This window comes from Pseudophryne corroboree, chromosome 5 (assembly GCF_028390025.1).
Source record: "Pseudophryne corroboree isolate aPseCor3 chromosome 5, aPseCor3.hap2, whole genome shotgun sequence".
NCBI lineage: Eukaryota > Metazoa > Chordata > Amphibia > Anura > Myobatrachidae > Pseudophryne > Pseudophryne corroboree.
In genome coordinates this window covers 12,918,066-12,940,700 of record NC_086448.1, presented here as the reverse complement: position 1 = coordinate 12,940,700, position 22,635 = coordinate 12,918,066, and the positions used below count along the sequence as shown (strand labels likewise).

The 22,635-nt window shown below is 43.3% G+C and overlaps 1 protein-coding gene across 1 annotated transcript in view; it reads right to left on the bottom strand.

Annotated features, from left to right (window-relative positions):
- The window catches only part of LOC134927092 (cytochrome P450 2C31-like), a 218,087-nt gene extending 195,888 nt beyond the window's left edge, over window positions 1–22,199 (bottom strand). Inside the window, exon 1 of the mRNA XM_063921095.1 lies at window positions 22,041–22,199. Coding sequence (XP_063777165.1) covers window positions 22,041–22,161 — 121 coding nt within the window. The 5' untranslated portion in view covers window positions 22,162–22,199. The remainder of the gene's footprint in view (window positions 1–22,040) is intronic.
- Window positions 22,200–22,635: the final 436 nt, after the last annotated feature.

Sequence of the window (22,635 nt, the reverse complement as noted above, 5' to 3'; positions counted from 1 at the left end):
GAATTTTGTGCTGAGCACATTGAGGACACGAGTTGACATACTCTTGAACGTCCTTCTTCATAGTGTCCCACCAGTAGGATCTTCATAGAAATTCCCACATCTTTTGAGCTCCAGGATGCCAGAAAACTTGGAAATGTGAGCCCACTGCAACAATCTTAGTCGAAATTTAGCTGGCACAGACATTCTTCCAGGAGGAGGACCCAACGCGGTGGGAGCCGCTGAAATAGAAACTGGACTGAGAATCAAAGCCTTTTCAACTGAATTCTCCTCATCCGAAGCCATTAAGGAACAGGATAGGGCATCCGCCTTGGTGTTAAGAGATCCAGCCCAGTACTTAATGACAAACTAAAATCGGGCAAAGAATAGCGTCCATCTTGCTTGACGGGTTTCAAGCACTGGGCCATCTTGAGATACAGCAAATTCTTGTGATCCGTGAAAATCGTAATTAGGTGTTTAGCACCTTCCAAAAGATATCTCCATTCTTCCAAGGCAGATTTTATTGCCAACAGCTCTTTGTCTCCAATGGTGTAAGTTCAGCAGGAGAGAACTTGCGAGAATGGAAACCACATGGATGTAACTTCCCATCTGGAGCGTACTGCGAAAGTACGGCACCAATGCCTACCGTAGAAGCATCAACCTCCAGAAAGAATGGTTTTAAAAAGTCTGGTTGCTGAAGTACCGGAGCGGTCATAAAGGCTGCCTTCAACTGAGCGAATGCTGCTACAGCTTCAGAGGACCAATGGCTTGGGTCAGCCCCCTTCTTGGTTAGGGCAGTAATAGGCGCCACAATAGTAGAGAAACCCCTTATGAATTTATTATTTATTTTATTATTTATTACCAGTTATTTATATAGCGCACACATATTCCGCAGCGCTTTACAGAGAATATTTGCCCATTCACATCAGTCCCTGCTCCAGTGGAGTCTACAATCTATATTCCCTACCACATGTACACACAGACACATTCAATCTAGGGTTAATTTTGTTGGGAGCCAATTAACCTGCCAGTATATTTTTGGGATTGTGGGAGGAAACCGGAGTACCCGGAGGAAACCCACGCAAGTACAGGGAGAATATACAAACTCCACACAGTTAGGGCCATAGTGGGAATCGAACCCATGACCTCAGTGCTGTGAGGCAGTAATGCTAACCATTACACCATCCGTACTGCAGGTAGTAATTTGCAAACCCTAGAAATCATTGCACCGCCTTCAAGGAAAGAGGCTGAGTCCAGTCCCGAATAGCAGAAAGTTTCTCCGGATCCATACGCAACTCCGTGCCTGAAATAATGTAACCCAGAAATGGAATAGAGGGGACCTCAAAGGTGCACTTGGAAATCTTGCCGTATAGATGGTTCTCTCACAACCGAATAAGTACCTCCTTAACTTGTACTCTGTGCTCAGTGAGATTCCTCGAAAATATCAGGATGTCATCCAAATATACCACTACATTCAGGTATAACATATCCCGAAAGATTTCATTAATGAATCCCTGGAAGACGGCGGGGGCGTTGCTGAGGCCGAACGGCATTACCAAGTACTCATAATGGCCATCCCTAGTATTGAAGGCCGTCTTCCATTCGTCCCCCTGTCGTATGCGTATCAAGTTATAAGCTCCACTTAAATCGAGCTTGGTAAAAACTCGAGCTCCGCGAACTCTATCGAAAAGCTCCGTGATGAGCGGCAAAGGATACTTATTTTTAATGGTGACTTAATTTAGAACACGATAGTCGATACATGTCCTCAGGCCTCCGTCCTTTTTCTTCACAACAAAGAAGCCTGCTCCCGCCGGGGAAGTAGAGGGGCGGGTGAATCCCTTCTGCAGATTAGACTTGATATATTCTGACATAGCTTGAGTCTCGGGTACTGATAAAGGATAAGTGTGACCCCGAGGTGGCATTTTCCCCGGAATGAGCTCAATAGGACAGTCCCAGGGTCTATGTGGTGGTAAATGATCGGCTGCCTGTTCCGAGAACACATCTGTAAACTCCCGATAAGCCTCTGGAATAAGCTCTTTGTCCGACTTGGAAGATACACAAAGCGGGTAGACAAGAGTAAGACAATTCGAATGACAAAATGGACTCCAAGAAATTATCTGTGTCGACCTCCAGTCGACGTGAGGGTTGTGAAGCTTGAGCCAGGGAAGACCAAGAACGAGATCGTGAGGCATCTCCTGAATCACAAGGAACTCCAGATGTTCTTAATGCAAAGCTCCCACTTGCAGCTTGATTGGCATAGTACGACTTGAAATCAGACCATTTGGAATTTGGGTACCATTAATAGCAGTTATCGTAATAGGTCGTTCGACTGACCGTAACTTCAAACCCAGATTCTGGGCACAGGAAAGGGAAATAAAATTCCCCGCAGCCCCTGAGTCCAACAGTGCCTTAACAGTTTTGACTTCAGACTCAGAAAACAGAGACACGGAGAGTAAACAGTCCACTGCCGGAGAAGATTGAGAAAAAACCCCTAGCTCGACTTCTCCAGAACAAGCTAGGACTGCCCGTTTCCCGGGCGAGACTTGCAAAACTTGAGGAAATGATCCACCGCTCCACAGTAGAGGCAGAGTCTACCCTCACGACGACGCTGACATTCTTCTGGGAACATCCGAGACCGATTAATCTGCATGGGTTCGTCTGGACTTGAAATAACTGTTTGCTTGGATGGAAGAGATCGGAATCTCGACAGGTCTGACCGACTACGTTCACCACCTCGTTCCTGCATGCGAAGATCCACCTTTACACAGAGTGAGATCAACTGTTCCAAGGAATCTGGCAGATCTCTAGTGATCAGCTAGTCCTTTAAACGATCCGAAAGCCGTTCCAAAAAGCAGCCCGAAGGGCATCATTATTCCAGCACAGTTCTGAAGCTATAGTTTGAAAGTGAATCACATACTGTCCCACTGTATGAGAGCCTTGTCGAACTCGGAGCAAGTCAGCAGAGGCAGCGGTCGTCCTGCCGGGCTCATCAAAGATCCTTCAGAATGACGTGATGAAGTTGGTACAACTAGAAACTAACGGATCTGATCGCTCCCACAACGGTGACACCCACTCCAACGCTGAACCCTCAAGCAAAGAGATAATGTATGCCACTTTAGACCGATCAGTAGGGAAGTTATGTGAGAGGAGTTCGAAATGTACTTCACACTGATTGAGGAAACCACGGCAATTCTTTGGATTCCCGTTATAACGAGGAGGAGTGGGAAGCTGAAGGCGTGACCTGGTTCCAGACAAGGACGGAACATTGCTAGAGACAACCACTGGAGTGGATACTGGAACTGGAGCCGGAACCACTGAAGCCAGAGAAGTCTGGATTTGATCCAGCCAGCCAGATAATTCCTGGAGATAATGCATCACCTGATTTTTTGCTGCTTCCTGACTCTGTACTCGGGAAACCAGGTCCTGCACGGTGCTGGCCTCTGGGTTCCAATTCCCTGGGTCCATGTGGCCTGAGTATACTGTCACTGGCCTAGACTGAGGGTGTTGTGGACTCGGGGATTCTTCCGATGGTTGGGAAGGGGAACCACAACTGAGCCGGAACAGGGGTGGCCTAATATAGGATTTCCTCATACAGGACGCTGACAGTAAGGTTTGGTGAAATATTGAAGAGCTTTATTGTAGGAAAAGAACAACTTAAAGTCATATATCATAAAGGAACTTATGAGGGAATGTCCAGACCCATTGAAGGGTTTTGTGAGCAATATTAGAGATGCTGGTGACTGAAGGAACTGTGGGTGATGTTTAAAAGTCACTGATAACTTAAAGAACTTGTAAATGGTGGTTAAAGACACAGATGGTTAAAGAACTTGTGAGCGGAGATTAAGTCACTGATAATTTGAAGAACTTAAGTGCAGAGGTTTAGGACGCTTGATGATTTGTAGAAGTTAAGTGCAGTGGTTTAAGACGCTGTTGATTTGTAGAAATTGAGAACGGTGACTGAGACGCTGATGATGTGAAGAACTGAGTGCAGGGGTTTAAGACGCTGGTGATTTGTAGAACTTGAGAACGGTGACTGAGACGCTGATGATGTGAAGAACTGAAGTGCAGGGGTTTAAGACGCTGGTGATTCGTAGAACTTGAGAACGGTGACTGAGACGCTGATGATGTGAAGAACTGAAGTGCAGTGGTTTAAGACGCTGGTGATTTGTAGAACTTGAGAACGGTGATTTAGGGCCCGCAGCCCACGCTGATTCCTAGGAGCACTGGTGACTGTACCGCAGAGAGATACACCGGCCGCTGAATACACTGGAACCGGTGCAGCGAACTGGCACCTGGAAATGCCGGAGACACTGGAGTACAACTTCAGAGATCCTTGCCGGGAACAAGAGCGCTGGCATCCACGTCAGGGAAAGACGATACTCAGGTGCTGAGGCTCTGTCCGGTATCTGACTTTGAATCTCCCGCCACCGCTGGATTGGCGGAGCAGTCTGATGACGTCGCCTGCCCCCCGTCCACGTGATGCCGGGTGTCATGGCAGTGCCCATGCCCTGGAGAACCGCCGGGAGCCGCGCCAGTCAGACGCCGGAGCCCGTGGCCCACCGAAGGTGGAGGCCGCAACACAGACCAGCAGACATGCAGGGGTAAGTGCGGCGAACGCCGCCTCTGGCGTGTGACACCTTGAGTGTATTGTCTACAATCGCCTTACTGTCTTTCTTTCCTCAAACTCACTGCTTGACCCATTCCAGTCTGGCTTCCATTCACTCCACTCTACTTGATGGGGCTAAAACACGTTAACCATAAAGATTCCATTTTGTATAGGTTTTGTCTTTCTGATTCATAAGCACTATGCTTTCAATTAACAGTTAGAAATGTATTTGTAGCCAGAAATATGTTTATTATATGATAAGAAGTTAGTGGCTTGTTAAAAAAATAATCTTACAGGGCAGAACCTCCCTACATGTATAGGGTAGCTCGTTAGGCTAAGGAATTCACACCTGCAGATTTATAGTTGCTAGATATTATTTTTTGGCAGAATTCCCAGATATTGTCAAGATGCCCAGAAAATTGTCCTTCAACTGTTTTAAAGGAATTAGAACAATTATAAATATAAAAACATCTTAATAATTGTTGTACATTTTGTATTTAATAGCTAAAAGATGTATAATGCTATATAATTAGTTTCAACCCAATGAGCAGTTATGTGATTCTATGTTTCATAATTTGGTATTGATTAGAATGTTCATTGCTATAATCAGTGAACATAGCCAGCTAATATATGTAATTTCCTTAAATGAATTACATAGATATTTTGTGAGAAACTTATTGTTAAGAGAAATATGATTTCTCCAGCTGCATTTACAAGGACATTTGGTTTAACTCCCAGGCTAAAATAAAACTTCAATTGCATGATGAGAACAATAAAGGAGTATGTTTTGAAATGTCCAGGTAACAATGGAAAGAAGGCTTTCAAGATTAATGTCCAGATGGCGATTAGAAGAAGGCCTCCTCATTAAATTAATGGGCAAGAAGTGATAAGAATATATTCAGGAATGCTATAATTGGTTTAATTAAATAACTGCTTATCTTTGTACACGGTGTACTTTGATTGGCTAATACACTGCCATGCCTTTATTCCTTTGTTCATTTGTGTATAAATAAACGCTCCTAGAGCAACGAGGCAGATCAGAAATGGCCTGCTGAGTTTCTATATATCTCCTGTGTGTTGTCTCATTATTTCTGGTCTCCAGCCGGCTGCTAAGTACAGAACCACTGACTGATGTTCAAAGGTATTTGATGTTCAGACCAAGAAGTGGTCCTTGAACCCTAACAGTTCTGGGCGCTCATCCGGGATACTACAGAATCTTCCCACTGACGACAGAATCTTCTGATCTCAGATGGCTGATCAAACCCGGTGAGTAAGAGATGTGTAGATTTTCTACCTGCTTGCTTGATTCAGCACTTCTTGTGTGTATCTGTGGAAGTTCAGTTGGGAGGATCAGAGAGTATCCTAATTAACCCAGTGTCAGTCAGAAGAAATCTTCTTTAATGAAAAGAATATAAATTGTTATATGAATGAGATAAATTTTGATGTCTGCAGACAATTTGAAAAAATATATAATCAAAGGGGTGTGTGTAGAAATTGTACCTGTGTTGTTGTTTTAAGATACAAAGGGTCTATTGCACCTAAGTTGATTGCAATTACAAGTACTAACGTATCATTTGGTTATGTGGAAAATGAAAATGAAGTATATTGCACAATAGGTTGTCATTTAAAAAAGGGAATTGTTAGAACAATATACAGTGGGGATTGAAAGTTTGGGCACCCCAGGCAAAAATTCATTTTAATGTGCTAAAAGAAGACAAGGAAAGATGGAAAAATCTCCAAAAGGCATCAAATTACAGATTAGACATTCTTATAACATGTAAAAAAAAGTTTGATTTTATTTCCATCATTTACACTTTCAAAAGAACAGAAAACAAAAAATGGTGTCTGCAAAAGTTTGGGCACTCTGCAGAGTTAATACCTTGTACTGCCCCCTTTGGCAAGTATCACAGCTTGTAAATGCTTTTTGTAGCCAGCCAATTTTTGCCTGGGGTGCCCAAACTTTCAATCCCCACTGTATATTGAAGACGACTGGTCTAATGTTATAACCTATTGGCCTAAAAATCATATAATTCCAGGATTAAGACCCATTTGTCCATATAGTATTAAACAGCTGCCACATACTCGAGCAACAGAGATAACGGTAAAAAGTTATCCACAAGACAGGAAAATATAATGTAAGGTCAAAATTTCAATAGAGTCAATGCTTGTTGTTGCTCTTGGTTTTGTAGTATTTTTGTGTGTGATCTATTTATATATTACTGAGGGCTTTAAAGGCATCAAGCATTTTCTAGGTAAGGGAACCAGTGTCTAGATTGTCATGCACACATTCCAATACAGTATATTGTAATTCAGACTCAAGGGTATGATGAACTCAATAGAAAGGGAGTTCGGGTATCATTGCCCTAAGTGCATGCTGGAGTCAATAGAGAGGGGGGCTCAGGTATGATTGCCCAGGGTGTACGGGACACATCATTTTTAATAGAAGGAGATAACTGAGTTTAAAGTGTGATACTGTCATGATTGCCAACTGTACCTTTTATTTAGCATTTTTCTTATTCGTGACTGTTGGTCAATCAATCAGTTAATTGGGAGAACATATGTTTAATTTTAAATGTTTAAAAATTGTACTGGTATTATTGTTTTGCAAACAAACATAGAGTGCCCAAGGTAATAGGAGTTTTATCAAAAGAAGCAACTGCAGGGGTCTCTAGAGGAAAAGGTTCAGATCCCTATGATAATTTAACAATTTTGATAGGAACACATTCCAGATCCACAATATTTGTTACCCCTCATTGGTCCTAGTTGGGGAGGATTGTTAATACATTTCTCACCAGTTCAGGGAGGCAAAGTTAATACAGCAATTCCAGTCATTAGTCCGCAATCCAGAGACAGATAAAAACTTCCCGTGGCCACTGTTAGAACAAGATGAAGCAAAAACTGCGTTGGGAGAGGGTTTCACATAAACATTGTCTGTGTGGGAGATTCTTCTAGCCAGAATTTAGGGTTGAAGGGTCCCATAAGGGTAATCCTGTTTACAGGAGAGGGGACCTTTTAACAAACAAGGAATTACTAAGTATTCCACTCTATTGCAGTCTTGATAGAAGTGGGTAATTCCTGAATTATGTGAAATGTCAAGGCCAGACAAGCCCATAGATATTGTTCAACAGAAGGAAGGAAAAGCAGGCCCTTAAAAATGCATACAGAAATCTAAAGTAGCAGAATTACCTGCACTGGGGGGACATTTGACTGTGATAAATGGAAATAGTTTGCCTCCAAGAATAAAGTGTATACAGACCAAGTAGCAATGTGGACAAATTTAGCTATGTGTGGCAAAAAGCAGCATTATGTATAGAAGAAAAAAAATGTTTGGAATGACGATTTCACCATCAATTCTACAAAGACCCCAGATACTATCACCATATGGGGCAGCATTATGTTCAATACCAGAGACCCCAATTGAGATAACAGAACTATAAGGACCAACAGTACCTCCAATCACACTCACTAAACAAGGAACATTATGGATAGTGAGCAGTGATGGAGCCAGTTTAAAAGAACATGCACATTATCTTCAGAGAAAATGTTCAGTGTGTGCTAAATGTGTTTTTGAAGATTCCATAGTATGCTCATTTAGTGGACATCAAGTTTCTCCAGACAAAATACCTTGTAATGATTTGATGCCGTTCACTCCTGTTAAATCTAAGCAGTATATGATAGGTAACTAGCAGCATAAACCGTGGTTTGCCTCAGATATGCGTGACATTGTATTAAAAGCTCAACCCAAGGAAGCATCCAGCAGCATTTTGGTCTTACATGAAGAGAGTATATGCAATTTGAACACCAGCATGGGTGGACTTAGACCAAGTATGTACAGCCCTATTGGGAAAAGGAGCAGCACATGAAATAGCTACAAGCCCAGCACAAGTAGCTGAACATGGTTGTAAAATTATAATCGCAGTACCACTAGAAATGGAAAGAAAGACATCTGAAAGCGGTCAGTATTACATGGCAAGATTACAGAGGTAGTGCCATAAGCAGAAGATGAGAGCACCAGCAGCTCAAGAGTTAAAATGAAAATGAATCCAGAAATTGAAAGACAAAATTAGTTCACAAAGAAGTATTATATATGTAGTACAAGAAGTTGGAAAATGGAAACAGGCAAATAATAAGGATCAAGGCAGAAGAAGTACCAGACCGAATGTCAAAAAAGAAATGAAGACAAATGAACGATGGTTCTTCTGCAAGACCAAAGGACATATGAAGAAAAATTGTTTAATGAATCAGGATTGGCTGTCTAAACAGCCACAAGCACAACAGTCAACATGAAGTGCAGGCTTCTCCATGTACCTCCCAGTGAACATAACATCTCCAGAAGAAACAACAGAAGGTATGATTACAGTCACCTTGCCCACTGGAGCAGAATGTTTGTGTCTAATCGATACTGGAGCCAGCCGAAGCATATTACAGCAGAGGGAGGTACCACAAGAATAACATCAGAAACACTTAAAGGGACAGGAGATGCAAGAACTACAGTCCTGTTGAAAGAAAGCAACCAGTTATTTTGCAAGTTAAAGATACATATACACCAATACCAGTCCAGTTCTTGACCTCAAGTACATGTCCAGTGAATTTGCTGGGACGCAATGTACTGAAGCTTATCCAAGCGAGAATACAGTACACCCCAGCAGGAGTTGAATTTTCCAGCAACTGAATCCTTTGATGAATCAAAGGAGGTAAAGAACCAATTGGAAGCAGCCATCTACCTCATAACTATAAAGAACACTGAAGATAAGGATACAAAAGACCTACATGAATGGATGAAAAAGTCCCAGCAAAGGTATGGTCAAAGGGAAAGCATGATGTGGGTAATCTTCAAGTGGATCCAATAAAATTACACCTACACCTGGGGGTATATTTACTAATATTCGTGTTTTAGCCATTTTTAAGTGTGTTTGAACTCGGATGGTATCGGGTGCATTTTACTGCAACTTTTTGAATCCTGATACGGTCAATTACTAAGCTGCTGAGTTTTCCTCATTCGTCTTTTCCGATGTCGATGTGATTCGTAATGTCAGGCAGTGTTTTACGGGAGTGATGAGTAAAACACTGCCTGACAAAACACAAGGAATCACGGCCGGATCTGTAAGATCCGTGCAGGGCTTCATTGTGTACCTTAAAAAAAGAGTTTAAAGAGTTAAAAAACAGAAAAAAATTGCGTGGGGTCCCCCCACCTAAGCATAACCAGCCTCGGGCTCTTTGAGCCGGTCCTGGTTGTAAAAATATGGGGGAAAAATTGACTGGGGATCCCCCATATTTTAACATCCAGCACCGGGCTCTGCACCTGGTCCTGGTGCCAAAAATACGGGGGACAAAAAGCGTAGGGGTCTCCTGTATTTTTAACACCAGCACTGGGCTCCACTAGTCAGAGAGATAATGCCACAGCCGGGGGACACTTTTATATAGGTCCCTGCAGCCCTGGCATTAAATCACTAACTAGTCACCCCTGGCCGGGGTACCTTGAAGGAGTGGGGACCCCTTAAATCAAGGGGTCCCCCCCTCCAGCCACCCAAGGGCCAGGGGTGAAGCCCAAGGCTGCCCCCCCCATCCAAGGGCGGCGGATGGGGGGCTGATAGCCAAGTGTAAAAATAAGAATATTGTTTTTTGTAGCAGTACTACAAGTCCCAGCAAGCCTCCCCCGCAAGCTGGTACTTGGAGAACCACAAGTACCAGCATGCAGTGGAAAAACGGGCCCGCTGGTACCTGTAGTACTACTACAAAAAAAATACCCAACAAAAAACAGAACACACACACCGTGACAGTGAAACTTTATTACATACATGCACACCTACATACACACATACTTACCTACGTTTACACGAGGCTCGGTCCACTTCTCCACGTAGAATCCACGGGGTACCTGTAAATAAAATTTTACTCACAATCCAGTGTAGCTCTGTCTTCTTTGTAATCCATGTACTTGGCAAAAAAACAAACCGAAAAAACCTGTGAGATTATCCAAACTTGCCAGGAAAAAGCAGGTCTATTTTATTGCTGCTTTTTTTAACGAATCACAAAAAAATACACCCGCACTTGAGCATTCAGAGACTAACACCCAAATATGAATGAATATTGAATACCTGTGTTGTATGAAATAACAGCCGCGTTTGACCGATGGTCTATTCATTCGTATTTCTGACTTTTGCCGTTAAAACCATTACGAATAGCCCAAACGCTGCCGAGATTTGTGCATAGTGAATTCCCGTGTTGGGACTTAGAAAAAAAACACAAATCGGACAAACTCGGATTATTAGTAAATATAGGTCCTGGTGTGCAACCAGTCTCTAAAAGACAATACCCACTAACAGAAGCTCAGTCAAAAGCCATTACAGAGCAAATCCTGAAATACAGAAATATTGGAGTTATTAAAAAATGCAGATCACCATTCAACACTCCACTATTTTCAGTGAAGAAGAAGCAAGTTGGAACAGAAGTTCAGTACTGGCTCGTTCATGCAGTACCAGTTGTGGAAGAAAGTAAACAATACTGTTGGACCAGACTGCCACAAGAGGGCACAACCAGCCTGTCAGAATTCTCTGAAGCAATGGCACTAGTCCTACAAAAATGAAAACAAAAAAAAATGGAACAACTCAGCTTATCCAATATGTGGATGCCCTCATGCTAGCAACAGAAACAGAAGACATCTAACAGAAGACAGAATAATGGTAATTCTAAATGGTAAAAGAAATCAGAGCCTTTCCTTAACTTATAGTGACACTGCAGAGAATGGATACCCTCAGCCTCAATACTGATGCAACTTCTATACAAGTAAACAAAGAAAGAAGCATCGGTGGAGAACAGGGAAACCATTGAAGAAGCAGTACAGCAGCTGAAACAAGCTATAATAACAACCCCAGCATTGGCATTACCTGATTACAGGAGACCTTTAAACCTGTTTTGCCATGAAAATAAAGTGCATGCATTAAAAATGCTCACTCAGAAACATGGAACCCAGCAAAGACCAGTGGCATATTACTCAGCCCAGCTGGATCCAGTTATCAAAGAAGCGCCATCTTGTGTCAGAACAAGTAACAGCAGCAATATTTTTTTAAAAAGGTGGCGGACATTATACATCAACTGTATAAAGTAGTCCACGCTGTAACAGAGATACTGGATCAAGCAAGAACCAAGCACCTGTCAGCATCAAGACTGACCAAATGCTAAGTGGCATTACTGAGTGCATCTCATGCAACCATTGCAAGATGGACAGTCCTGAATCCACCAACACTTCTTCCTATTGATGAATCAAAAAGAGGGGAAAACAGACAATAATGCAGGCATTAATGATGAAGGTGAATCATCAGGACAAGCGGGAGCAGAAGGAGAACAAGAAGCAATGGAGCACAAGACTTCAAAGACTGCTCCATTGTCGAATGTGTTTGAGAATCCCCTCCTGAACCCTGATCTTACCTTATTTGTTGATGAATCATGATATTATGAAGAAGGAACCCCTAAAACAGGGTATGCAGTAACTACAGCATTTGAAGTTCTGGAATCAGGACCCTTACGACCAAGCATTCTGCACAAGAAGCAAAGCTTGTTGCTTTAACAAAAGCGTGCATACAAGCAGAAAACTATACAGACTCAAGCTACTTGTGGAGCAAGGCTCAAGATTATGACCTTATATGAAAGAGCAGAGATTTGCTGGGGTCAAATGGAAAGCCAATAAAACATGCTCAACTAATTATGGAGTTATTCAGAGCTTTAGAATAACCAAAAGAAGTAGGCATAATAAAGGTACAAGCTCATACCAGAAATAACACTCCAGAATCAAAAGGAAAGGCCTTAGCAGATGAAGAAGAAATCAGCATCAAAATCATAGAAAAAAAGAAGAAGAATTCAGCATTAAGATCAAGGAAATCAGAAGAAGAAATCAGCACCAAGGAAACCAGAAGAAGAAATCAGCATTAAGATCTTCACCCAAGGGGAGTTAGGTTTTTAAAAAAAACTAATACCATGTTTAACCTGTTGGGTCCCAAGCCTGATAAAAGCCTGTGGGGATGCATAATGGGAATGTCAGTGATTGTGACACTAATTGTCTTCTCCATAATTTTACACTAATTTTGAGACAGTGTCAGGAGTTATATTGGAAAATGTAATAACATTTGGTACAGCAGGGACCGCTCTCAATGCAAGCCCAAAGAATGCTTTTAAGCTTCCTTACTACTAAGGATGGAGAAATGAGTCTGATGGTGGCAGAAGCATGTTGTAATTATTTAAATCAGACAGAATTAATTAAATAAGCCATTGAGGTACAGAAATAGGTAGATGGATCTCAGGGATACTATATTTGATTGCAAGAGGTTATATACATTGTGGTTAAGGGTGTTATATGGATAATTCGAAAGATACTTACACTTTATTACTGTTATCCTAAGGTAAAATGACCCGAGAACCTGATGTTTGCTGAAATCTACGCAAAAGTCAGACCGCAATCCAATCACTACCAGACAAAGTACAGATGTGACAACTTGTGACTAATGTAAAGACCTCATCATTTCCTAAACGTTGCTGAGCCCAGAGACTTAACATGGGACAACTAAAGAAAAGGATCATGTGCTTGTAATAGATGGGGGATGGATCATTTTCTCACTAGAAGAAGACCACAGACTGTGTGTGGGGGTGGGGGGGTCCTATGCATGGATTTCTGCAGCAGGAATGCATGTGTATAAGTTACCTATCATGATAAAAACAAGACTATGGTCCTGTTAGGTAGGAAATAATAGTTATGAATCAAGAGAAGGGAATGATAAGGCAAAACTCATTAAACATAAAGACTCCATTTTGTATAGGTTTTGTATTTCTGATTCATAAGCACTATGCTTTCAATTAACAGTTAGAAATAAATTTGTAGCCATCAAAATGTTTATTTTATGATAAGAAGTCAGTAGCTTGTTAAAAATATAATCTTACAGAGCAAAACCTCCCTACATGTATATGGTAGCTCGTTAGGCTAAGGAATTCACACCTGTAGATTTATAGTTTTAAAGGAATTAGAACAATTATAAATATAAAAACATCTTAATAATTGTTGTAAGTTTTGTATTTAGTAGCTAAAAGATGTATAATGCTATATAATTAGTTTTAACCCAATGAGCAGTTATGTGATTCTATGTTTCATAATTTGGTATTGATTAGAATGTTCCTTGCTATAATCAATGAACATAGCCAGCTAGTATATATAATTTCCTTAAATGAATTACATAGATATTTTGTGAGAAACTTATTGTTAAGAGAAATATGATTTCTCCAGCTGCATTTACAAGGACATTTGGTTTAACTCCCAGGCTAAAATAAAACTTTGATTGCGTGATGAGAACAATAAAAGAGTTTGTTTTGAAATGTCCAGGTGACACTGGAAAGAAGACTTTCAAGATTAATGTCCAGATGACGATAAGAAGAAGGCCTTCTCATTAAATTAATGGGCGAGAAGTGATAAGAATATATTCAGGAATGCTATAATTGGTTTAATTAAATAATTGCTTATCTTTGCACACGGTGTACTTTGATTGGCTAATACACTGCCATGCCTTTATTCCTTTGTTCATTTGTGTATAAATAAATGCTCCTAGAGCAACGAGGCAGATCAGAAATGACCTGCTGAGCTTCTACATATCTCCTGTGTGTTGTCTCATTCTTTCTGGTCTCCAGCCGGCTGCTAAGTACAAAACCACTGACTGATGTTCGAAGGTATTTGATGTTCAGACCAAGAGGTGGTCCTTGAACCCTAACACACTGAAACTGCCCTCACAAAAGTCTGCAATAACCTCCATGCTGCCAAATCTAAGGGCCTCTACTCTCTGCTTATTCTTCTTGACCTCTCTGCTGCTTTTGATACTGTGGACCACCCTCTCCTGCAAAACCTTCACTTCCTTGGTCTGGGTGATAGTTCCCTCTACTGGCTGTCCTCCTACCTCTCTGACCATTCCGTCTCTGTCTCCTCTCATGATTCCACCTCCCCCCACTTCCCCACTTCCACTAACTGTAGTTGTCCCCCAAGGTTCTATTCTTGGTCCTCTCCGTTTCTCTCTCTATACATCATCTTTAGGTGAACTCAATTATTTTGACTTTCAATATCATCTCTATGCTAATATTACTCAAATCTACCTTTCCTCTCCTGACCTCTCCCCTGCTCTCCTCACTCATATCTCCAAATGTATCTCTGCTATCTCTTCTTAAATTTAACATGTCTAAGACTGAGCTGATCATCTTCTCACCCTCCCACACAACCTCACAATTTCATTATCTATTTCTGGCACTACTATCTACTCTTGCCTCCAAGGGCCTAATTCTGACCTGATTGCTGCAGTGCATTTTCGCACAGCAGCCGATCAGGTCTGAACTGCGCAAGCGCCGGTGCATGTCAGACAACTGATGGCCGTCTCAGTCCTGCGATCACCTCTGCGTGATTGACAAGCAGAGGTGGTCGCTGGGTGGGAGGGGGTGGCTACTTTAGGGGTGTGGTACAGGCAACACAGGCATGCCTGGACCATGCGCAGAGAGGGCCACAGGGGCTGCGTTACATCACATACAGCCTCTGTGACCTGGAGTGCGACAAATAGCTCCCTGCCAGTGCGCAGGAACTGCACTGGCAGGGCACTACTCTACAGGTACGAATGCATTGCCACTTTGTGATGCTTTTGTACATGTGCAGTGGGGTAGAGCCAGACATGTGGGGCGGACTAGTCCTGTGCTGGGCGTCTCCCCGCATGTCTGTGAAACTGATCGTATCAGTGCAAAATTTTTCACGGCTATGATCAACTCTGAATTAGGCCCCAAGTGTGCTGTCTTGGAGTAATCCTTGACTCCTTCATCTCCTTCAAACCACACATTCAGCACCTGTCACAAACTTGCTATTTCATCTCTAAAATATTTCCATAATCAGACCCTTTCTTACCTAGGATGCTACTAAGGGGGTAATTCAGACCAGATCGCAGCAACAAATTTGTTAGCAGTTGGGAAAAACCATGTGCACTGCAGGTGGGGCAGATATAACATGTACAGAGAGAGTTAGATTTGGTTGGGTTGTATTCAAACCGAAATCTAGATTGCAGTGTAAAAATAAAGCAGCCAGTATTTACCCTGCACAGAAACAAAGTAACCCACCCAAATCTAACTCTCTCTGCACATGTTACATCTGTCCCCCTGCCGTGCACATGGTTTTGCCCATTAGCTATCAAATTTGCTGCTGTGATCAGATCTGTATTAGGGCCTAAAACCATTATCCACTCATTGTGTCCCTTGTAAACTTGATGAACTGTGACAGTCTGGGATTCTACAATTGCAGCCTGGGTGCTAGGCAACTGAGGCTGTGCAAAAGGAGAACAATCTGGTGGGTGTTGAGACCCAGGAGGATCTGACTGTGCCTGAGGGAAGAGCGGGAAAGCAGAGAAGCATGATATATAGGCTGCAGAGGGGTATGTGAGGTATAAAGTAAAATAAAGGTTCCCCCTACCCCGCAACGGACTCCCAGGCTGACAGACTATAATAAGAAGAGAGACTCTGGTCACTGACTGAACTGTGCTTTTACTTAGCCACACAGTAGTAAAGCCAAGACACCGCTGACAAGAACAACGTCGGGTACACCGGGACCAAGAATAACTACATCACCAGCAATGGCCAATGTGAATACCATTACACTCCCATATTACTTTGGAGCACCGTGGCTCCCTACATACTCAGGTGATAAGAACAAGAAAGACTCAAGTTCATGGATAGAATTCAGGAACAAGTTACAATATATGTACAGGCTCTATCCTCTGGCCAAACGACAACAAGTCGAAATCCTGATCGGCCAACTAAAAGAGTCAGCTCTAAGAGAGGTACTATCATGGCCGGACACAGAGAAAACAGATATCAACCAAATATTCCAGCGTTTAGTGACAATATTCATCACAAGCACATTGTCACGATCCGGGTATCTGGACGCCATTTCTTACCCATCAGATGCCTCCTAAGGCTGGCTCAGCGCTCCAGGACCGGATCCCATCTGTTATTCTAATGTTCACATTCCTGCATCCTCTCCTGTCTCTCTAAGACGCTGTCACAGTAACGCCATATTACATCTGGCATGGCGTCTCCCGCGGCCTCCGCCGCCGTCCCTGAGCTTCTGCATGCAGAGTGTCAGAGTGGCGATTACGTCAGCCGCGGCCTCCGCTGTGTCCGCGTGGTTGGATGTGCACTTGTCAGCCTGGCGTCTCCTGTCTCCAGTGGTCGGCGCCGCCATTACTGTTTTCATTACCACATGGATTACAAACCAAACTTCCCTCCAAGTGTCTGCATGGGCGCAGCCATCTTGGATTTTGTCAGCTGATCATTTTCCACCAATCTGTTGTCTGTATTAATTATTTGCATAATTGCCTAGCCAATCCCTTCCTTGCTGCAGGTATAAATACACTGTGCCTGAGCAAGGAAGGCGTCAGTGCTTTGGTTGTCAAACCTAGTTCCTGTTTGTCTCTCTCCTGTGATTGTCTTCCAGGTTCCAGCTCCTGTCTCAAGACTTCCACCATAGAGACCCGCACCAGCATTCCACCTGCGGGGTAGCCTGACTCTCCGATCCATTTTGGATTCATCTGTTTCCAGCTACAACATTACCTGCTTCCAGCCCAGCTTCCAGCAGAGTACAGCTTCTCTTAAAGGGCCGGTGTCCTTTCTACAGTTTACCACTCTCCACCGGTATTATAATTTCACCGCTCTCAAACTCCTAACTTCAGCTCATATTTCATCGCTCCCAAGTTCATTTATTATTTAACTGGTTCCAGCCAGTATCCACTCCGTGCCAACAACAGTCTGGTTCCAGCCAGTATCCACAGCAGCCGTTTTATCTACAGCAGCCCAGCTTTTCCTGGAACACCAGCTGGTACAATCCTGGGTTATCTCCATTGCTACAGTCGGGCCTGGTAAGGACTTTCCATCTAGAAGATTATAAGAACTATCTCATACTACCAGTGCCCTGTGGCTCCTGCCACCCTGTAGTTCCCAGGAACTGTATTTATTCTTTGCTGACTTTTATGTTTCTTTTACTGCTACTGTGATGCATGGAGTTTGTCATAAATAAACATCATTGACTTTTATTCAAGTTGTCGTGGTCACGCCTTCGGGTGGTTATTCTTCATGTTACTTACATGTCCAGGGGTCTGATACAACCTCCCAGGTTCCGGTACATCTCAGCCCCTACAACTGAGGCTGCCTCCCGTCAGCTCAGGCCCTCAGTTGTGACACACATTGGCAGAATTAAAGTCCGACTTCTATGCCAGAAAGCAACACCCCGGGGAGTCACTACGAGACTTCGCTCTGAGCCTACAAGATGCCTCTTTCCAGTGTATACATGTTCAACCTAGTAAGCCTTTCCTCGTAATCCAGTCCCTCTAGCCCTTTCGTCAGTTTAGTAGCTCGCCTTTGAACCCTCTCTAGTTCACCGATATCTTTTTTATACAGTGGTGCCCAAAACTGAACAAAACATTCCAGGTGCGGACGTACCAATGATTTGTACAGCGGCAGAATTACATCATCGTCCCTTGCCTCAATTCCCTGTTTTATGCACTCTAACACCTTACTTGCCTTCTTTACTGCGCTTTGACATTGTATACGGTTATTAAGTTTATTATCAATGAGTACCCCCAAATCCTTTTCCAAAACTGTTACCCCTAGACTTTCCCCATTTAATATGTAGGATGCAAGTTTGTTTTTAGTCCCAAAATGCATAACCTTGCATTTGTCTGTATTGAACCTCATTCTCCATTTAGACGTCCAGATTTCAAGTTTAGATAAATCATCTGCAGAGACTCTACATCTTTTTCTGAATTAATTACCTTACACAGTTTAGTATCATCTACAAAGATTGACACTGTGCTTTCCAGATACAGAGCAGTTATTCTGCGCCATAAACCACTTAATCAATGATAAATATGCAGTCTGTCGTGGAGAGTAATTGACTCAGTGAGACTTGAATATAAAATAAAATTAAGTTTATCAGAGATAATTCATAAATACAACATATACAACAAACAATAAACATAAAATTAGTGGCTTATTAGTCGCTTTGTAACAAAAGCCATCAATTAGCAAAAGTTGATAAAATTGCATGCAATCATGAATGATTAATCCAAACTCTCTCAGATGATCAGTAAAATAATCAAAACACTGGTGTCCCAGTAAATGAAATTATATATATCTCTCTCCCGCAATAAATAGTCACAGTCTCAGTTAATATGTTAGTGGTATAATGCAGTTAGTAATAATTACCCACGTGCTGGTTCCTGTAGATAATGCGGTCAGGGTCCTTTATGATAGTAAATTGCACGTAGTATAAATAATATGCTACCATGTAGCTACTGCTGTAACATTGAATAGTGGCCGCCCTGCTACAGAGACACTGCTCGTCTCCAGAATGTAATGAATGCTGGCTGCTGCCATCCTACATAGCCTCCGGTGATCACCTGCTGCGGCGCACGGGCAGACCTCGCAGCGGAGGTCAAACAGAGTTCTCCCAGCAGTAGACAGAAGGGCCGTGCGGCACAGGCGTTAGTACCTGCAACGGAGGTAAAGCAGGGTTCTCCGGGCGGTAGACGGAGATGTTTGTGCGGCAAAGTGCTGAGACTCGTGAGCAACCGTGAGATGTTAAGGCTGGTGGGTCAAGTCTGCTGGAGAGCTCGGAATGAGAAGTGGGCGTCAACGCGTTTCGTCTCCTAGCATCCGGAGACTTCCTCAAGACGGGGGAAGTCTCTGGTTGCTAGGAGACGAAACGCGTTGACTCCCACCGTCAGTTCTTCTCTGGTGAACACTGGTGAAAAAGATTTGTTCAGTATTTCTGCTTTTGATTTGTCATCATTAACCAATACTCCAAATTCATCTTTTAATGGACCTATTTTCTCCTTTTTTAACCTTTTACTGTTTATGTATTTAAAAAAAAAATGAGGATTGTTTTTTCTCTCTATGGTGGTCATTCCGAGTTGTTCGATTTTCGCAGTGCAGCGATTAAGTAAAAGAACGGCAAAAATGCACATGCGCATGGTATGCGCTAAGTACTTTCACACAAAACTTTGTAAATTTGCACAAGCTCGAGCGACGTTTTTTCATCGCTCGAGTGATCGTAGTGTGATTGACAGGAAGTGGATGTTCTGGGCGGAAACTGGCCATTTTCAGGGAGTGTGCTAAAAAACGCAGGCGTGTCAGGTAAAAATGCAGGAGTGGCTGGAGAAACGGGGGAGTGGCTGGCCGAACACAGGAGCGTGTTTGTGACGTCAAACCAGGAACTAAATGGACTGAGGTGATCGCAGTCTAGGAGTAAGTCTGGAGCTACTCAGAAACTGCAGCAAATTATTTAGTAGCAGTTCTTCGAATCTTTCGTTCGCTATTTTGCTAAGCTAAGATACACTCCCAGAGGGCGGCGGCCTAGCGTTTGCAATGCTGCTAAAAGCAGCTAGTGAGCGAACAACTCGGAATGAGGGCCTATAGCAATTAGCTTTTCGTTATCAATTTTAGCTGCTTTTATTGCATTTTTGCGTCTTTTATTGCATTCCTTGTAGTACTGGAATGAATCCTCCTTTCCATTAGATTTAAATGCCTTGAAAGCATGCCTGTTTTTATCGATTCTGGCCTTGGCCTTCTTGTTAAGCCACATCGGTTTGAGTTTGGTACTCCTGCGCTTACTGCCTATGGGGATAAATTTGTGAACAGGGCCGTCCCTAGCCAATTTGATGCCCTAGGCAAAATTTTGTCTGGTGCCCCCTAGCACCGCCGCTAGTTCTGCATCTGACCCAGCAACACTTAGGCAGTGGGGCCCACCGGGGGGGGGGGGGGGGGGTACCCTGTGGGCCAGTTCAACCCTGCATAATGCACACAGTGATGCCCGTAATACACATAATGCCACACAGTAATGCACCTTACACATATGCCCCACATTAGTAATGCTAGTAGCTTTTTTTATAAAACTTACTTTTGCTTGCTGGCGTGCTTGCAGTCAGTGTGTGCGCCCATGCAGCTCCCTGGATCCGTGACTGCGTTTTGTGAGATGGGGGTGGCAGGATGGGTGGGTGGGTGCATGCGCTCGCACCCGTGAAAGGGGCATACAAGGGATGTGACCTCACAGGGTATGCCATCCTGGCAGGGGAATATTACGGCATGGACTGACTAGGAAGTAAAGTGTGGGGAGAACACTGCCCATGTTATGTCCCTGCAGACACCTGGGGTTTGCACAGGGATAAGGGACACAGGATAGCAGGGTCCCCCTCCCCCATGTGCACAAGCAGTATAGGTGATGTCAGGTTTCTGTGAAGCAGTCTTCCAAATACACATGTGGTATCATAAGAAGCCATCCAGTAATAACCTTATATAGTCAGTGGAAATGTCACAGGTCCAGGAATTGCAGTTACCGGGCTTCTGCTGTCTGTCAGAGGTCTCACAAGTCAGGGGCATTCAAGCATGTAGGAGGGAGTTTAAAGAACTTTAAGGGACAGTGTGCATTTTATTTGACAAATGTAAACAGCAGTGTATACCAGTACTGATTGAATACATTTGGAAAGTAACAGTTAGTTTGCAGACTGTCCCTCCCAGCATGAGATACTGCAGGGACATGCTTGGATGCCCCTAGACATGCTTGGATGCCCTAGGCAAATGCCTAGCCTGCCTATAGCTAAGGCCGGCTCTGTTTGTGAATATTGCTAGCCAGCAACCCTTTTAAAGCATCCCACATTTCCAAAGCGTTCTTACCATGAAACAAAACTTCCCACTCAATGTCGTTTAATGCACATCTCAGCATACTGAAGTTAGCCTTCCTAAAGTTAAATGTTTTTGTTGAACCCTTATAGCTATGTTTCCTGAAACCTTCTTTGATGGCACCAAACCCCGAGGTTTTCTACCACCCTGATACTTATGTCTGCGTCATCTGCTGATGTAGCTATGTTTAGTTACCCTGTACTTGTCCTATATTGTCTTCAACTGTAAGTCACTATTTTCCTGTTTTGATTATTTTGTTTATGTACTTTGTAATTGGGCGCTGTGGATCCCTTGTGGCGCCATATAAATAAAGTACAGATGGAGCCACACTAGTCGTGGCTCCGTCTGTGACTAGGCGCGCCTACCTGACCGCACCAATTGGCGAGAGCATCCCCATCCACCTGGGCGCACGCCCGTGCTCCTTGAATGGAGAGCTTCTCCATCTCTGTGCACTCCTGGCGTGACTAGGCGGACGGATCACCTAGTCATACCTGGAGTGCACATTTGCGATGAAGCTGCCTCAGGTGAGCACGGCTCATTCTGTATATTAATAATAATACATGCAGCTGAAAGGATCACATATTGCAATGCATTCCTGGGATCCCGGCTAGGTCACATTCAATATGCAGTCCACAATAAATAGGCACCTGGAATCAGTAGCAACACATTTGATGACAATACGGTAACAATTCAAAGAATCCATACAGTAACCGTGGAGCCTTACCGTGTCCACCGCTGTAGTGTTCAATTACCGCACTGTATGGACGCCCACTGAACTCCTCGGCATGTTTTAGCAATGCGTCTTTGATGACCTCATAGCCACAGAGAACCACAACAGGGTCCATTCCTCTCCATAGGGTGAAGAGTGGACCGTACTTCTTACATAGCTGCAAACAAAGCAAAAGTTACTGTAGAACATGTACAATAATATCCTGCAAATACACATCCAATATCTGTAACTAATAGAGGAAAGGAGCAGACTGCATGTGCTAATGCTGGGGATACACCATGCAACATGATTACTATATACTGTGACCTGTCACTAGCCATACACCCACTCTGACCCTGCATCTATGTCACCCCATCTATTACTGCCTGTCACTAGCTATAGCACCCTCTCCTACCCTGCATCCATCTCATCCATCTATTACTGCCTGTCACTAGCCATAGCACCCACTCCTACCCTGCATCCATCTCACCCCATCTATTACTGCCTGTCACTAGCCATAGCACCCACTCCTACCCTGCATCCATCTCACCTCATCTATTACTGCCTGTCACTAGCCATAGCACCCACTCCTACCCTGCATCCATCTCAC